At 45.2% G+C, this 2,418-nt stretch overlaps 1 protein-coding gene across 1 annotated transcript; it reads left to right on the top strand.

Moving 5' to 3' along the window:
• Nucleotides 1–1,856: 1,856 nt before the first annotated feature.
• Nucleotides 1,857–2,415, top strand: LOC102424511 (myelin-associated oligodendrocyte basic protein-like; the record flags this gene model as incomplete). The annotated part of the gene is made up of 2 exons (XM_006109389.1): nt 1,857–2,063; nt 2,377–2,415. Coding segments are annotated over exons 1-2 (245 nt in total), but the record flags the coding sequence as incomplete, so codon positions are not given.
• Between the last annotated feature and the right edge of the window lie 3 nt (nt 2,416–2,418).

Raw genomic sequence — 2,418 nt, 5'->3', positions numbered from 1 at the left:
GGACATGACCTAGACCAGCCACCCCTTCCTCCTTGCCATGAGGACTTTCAGATTCCCTATACTCTTGTCCACTTTGAGAAGGAATTGCCTCATGTAAAAGTGTACAGTGTTCAAGAGTCCAGGTTTAGAGTCCAGGTGGGAACAGCAGCTCCACTGTCACCACGAATTCGGGCTCCTCCAGGCTTTGTGCTCCACCCTGAGGGTTCATCTTCACGGTTGAGCCACCATCCAAGGTGGCTTATGTGCCCAAGAATAGATGGCTACACTGTAGTTTGTGCATACTTTTATCTTCGCTAGATAACCCCAAATTGTTTCCAAAAATGCACATTTTTTTTCAAGCACATGTGGAACGTGGAACAATACTGAATATATACTAGGACATTATGAAGAAAATCTCAACAAATATCAAAGAGTCATGATCATATACACTCCTCTCTGACTAAAATGCATTAGAATTAGAAGTCAATATAACAAAATTAATTCCATACACTTGGAAATTTTATAACAGATTTTTAAAGAGAATTGATGAATCAAAGAACTCATCCATATTTAAAATGAAGTGAAAAATGATTTATGTTAATACTTGTGGTATGCAATTAAAGTTGTATTTAATGGAAAAGTTACAGTCATAAATGCCTATGTGAGAAGCATTTGATTCAAGAATAGAGAAATAGAACAAAAGCATAAAAGAAAAGAAAACTGAAAAGAAATAATAAATGCATACAGAAGTTCATGAACTAGAAAAAAAAATGAGCAAAGATAAGCTAGAAAACCAGGAGTTTGCTTCTGAAAAGAATATAAAGGAGATGACTTCTGGCAAGATTAATCAAGAAAAACGAGAGAAGATGAAAATATATAAACTATAAAGGGGGCTGTAACTATATGTGCTCTGACTGGGAATTGAACCGTGACCTCCTGGTTCACAGGTTGACATTCAACCACTGAGCCACACCAGCTGGGCAGAATTTTTATTATTTCCATTCATCCAAAATATTTTATTTTCAACAGTGAGTGTAGATTTTAAAACCTGCTAAGGCCAGGTGGTGGAGGAACAGAGGGAAGCACCTGTCTGTCATTCTCCCTTCAGGACCCTCTCTGAGTTTACATTCTAGTTCCCCACTGTGAGCTTTCTTGCTTGCTGGGGAAGTCCTTGCTGCATATGCATACTGTGCGAGGTCTCCAAATGCCTTTCTCTACCTTTCCTTCCTCATTGAGCTCTTTCCCCAACTTCCAGTCTTTTTCAGCCCAGGACCCATGCACATCTATGCAGACTATCCCTTCTCTGGGCCCATCTCAGTCCCCCAAAGTCCAGTCTGGGCCCAGCGCCTGGCCCCCTGCTGCTGGGAGAGAAGCGCTGAGCACAGGGAGCACAGATAGTGCTGGGCCTGGTCAAAGGGCACAGGATTTTGGAGTCAGAGAGGCATGGGTTCAAATCCTCTGTCTGCCTCTCACAGGCTTTATGAACTTGGTCATGTTTCTTAGCTTCTCTCATCTTTAGTTTGTTGACAATGCCATATGTTATAACAATGAGGTGACGTATATAAAGCAACCACCATACACTAGGTGCTCAGTAATGTTTGGCTTTGTAATATCTTTTTCTATCTTAAATGGATCATTAAACATATGGGAAAAAGAGTCCATTTCCAGAAAACAAAAAATACACAAAAATTAATCAACCCTTAATTTAGTTGTTCTCCATACTTGGGTAGGAACTTGCTATTTCAGGTTTTTGTTGCATAAGACAGCTCTGGGAGTAGCAGGGGGTGCGTTCCCTGAGTAGAACACTCTCTCACTTGACCTGCTGTTTCTGTCTCCCCACCTCCCCCCTTCCCCCCCGCATGGATGATTTCCAGTGAGATGAGTCAGAAAACGAGTAAGGAGGGTCCCAGACTCTCCAAGAACCAGAAGTTTTCTGAGCAGTTCAGCATACGTTGCTGCCCGCCATTCACCTTCCTCAACTCCAAACGTGAGATTGTGGATCGGAAATACAGCATCTGCAAAAGTGGCTGCTTCTACCAGAAGAAAGAAGAGGACTGGATCTGCTGTGCCTGCCAGAGGACCAGGTAAGGGGTCAGCACCTGGGCTGGGCATTGGTCTGTCATCTCTCAGCTCCAAGCCACCCCCCCCCCCACCTCCGTACCCCTACCTTTCTACTCTACTCTGTGATGCTGGGGCTGGGACTCTGCAGGCGGCTCTTCCCCCAGTCCCCTGACGGTCGGATCCGGGTTAGGCTCTGCCATTGGAAGGCGCTAGAGGGAGACTGGAAGGTGGGAGGGGGAGCAGGGCCTGCCTCCCTGTTTCCAGCTCCTGTCAGCATCCCTTAAGCAGCAGAGGAGAGCCATGGCTCCAGCCTCCAGCTTCTTTTGGCCCTCTCAGAACCAGGCGCCGTGCACCGTCCCCCCAGAGGCCCAAGATTCA

This window comes from Myotis lucifugus, unplaced genomic scaffold (genome assembly GCF_000147115.1).
Source record: "Myotis lucifugus unplaced genomic scaffold, Myoluc2.0 scaffold_9143, whole genome shotgun sequence".
NCBI classification, from domain to species: domain Eukaryota; kingdom Metazoa; phylum Chordata; class Mammalia; order Chiroptera; family Vespertilionidae; genus Myotis; species Myotis lucifugus.
This window is presented reverse-complemented; position numbering and strand designations above follow the sequence as displayed.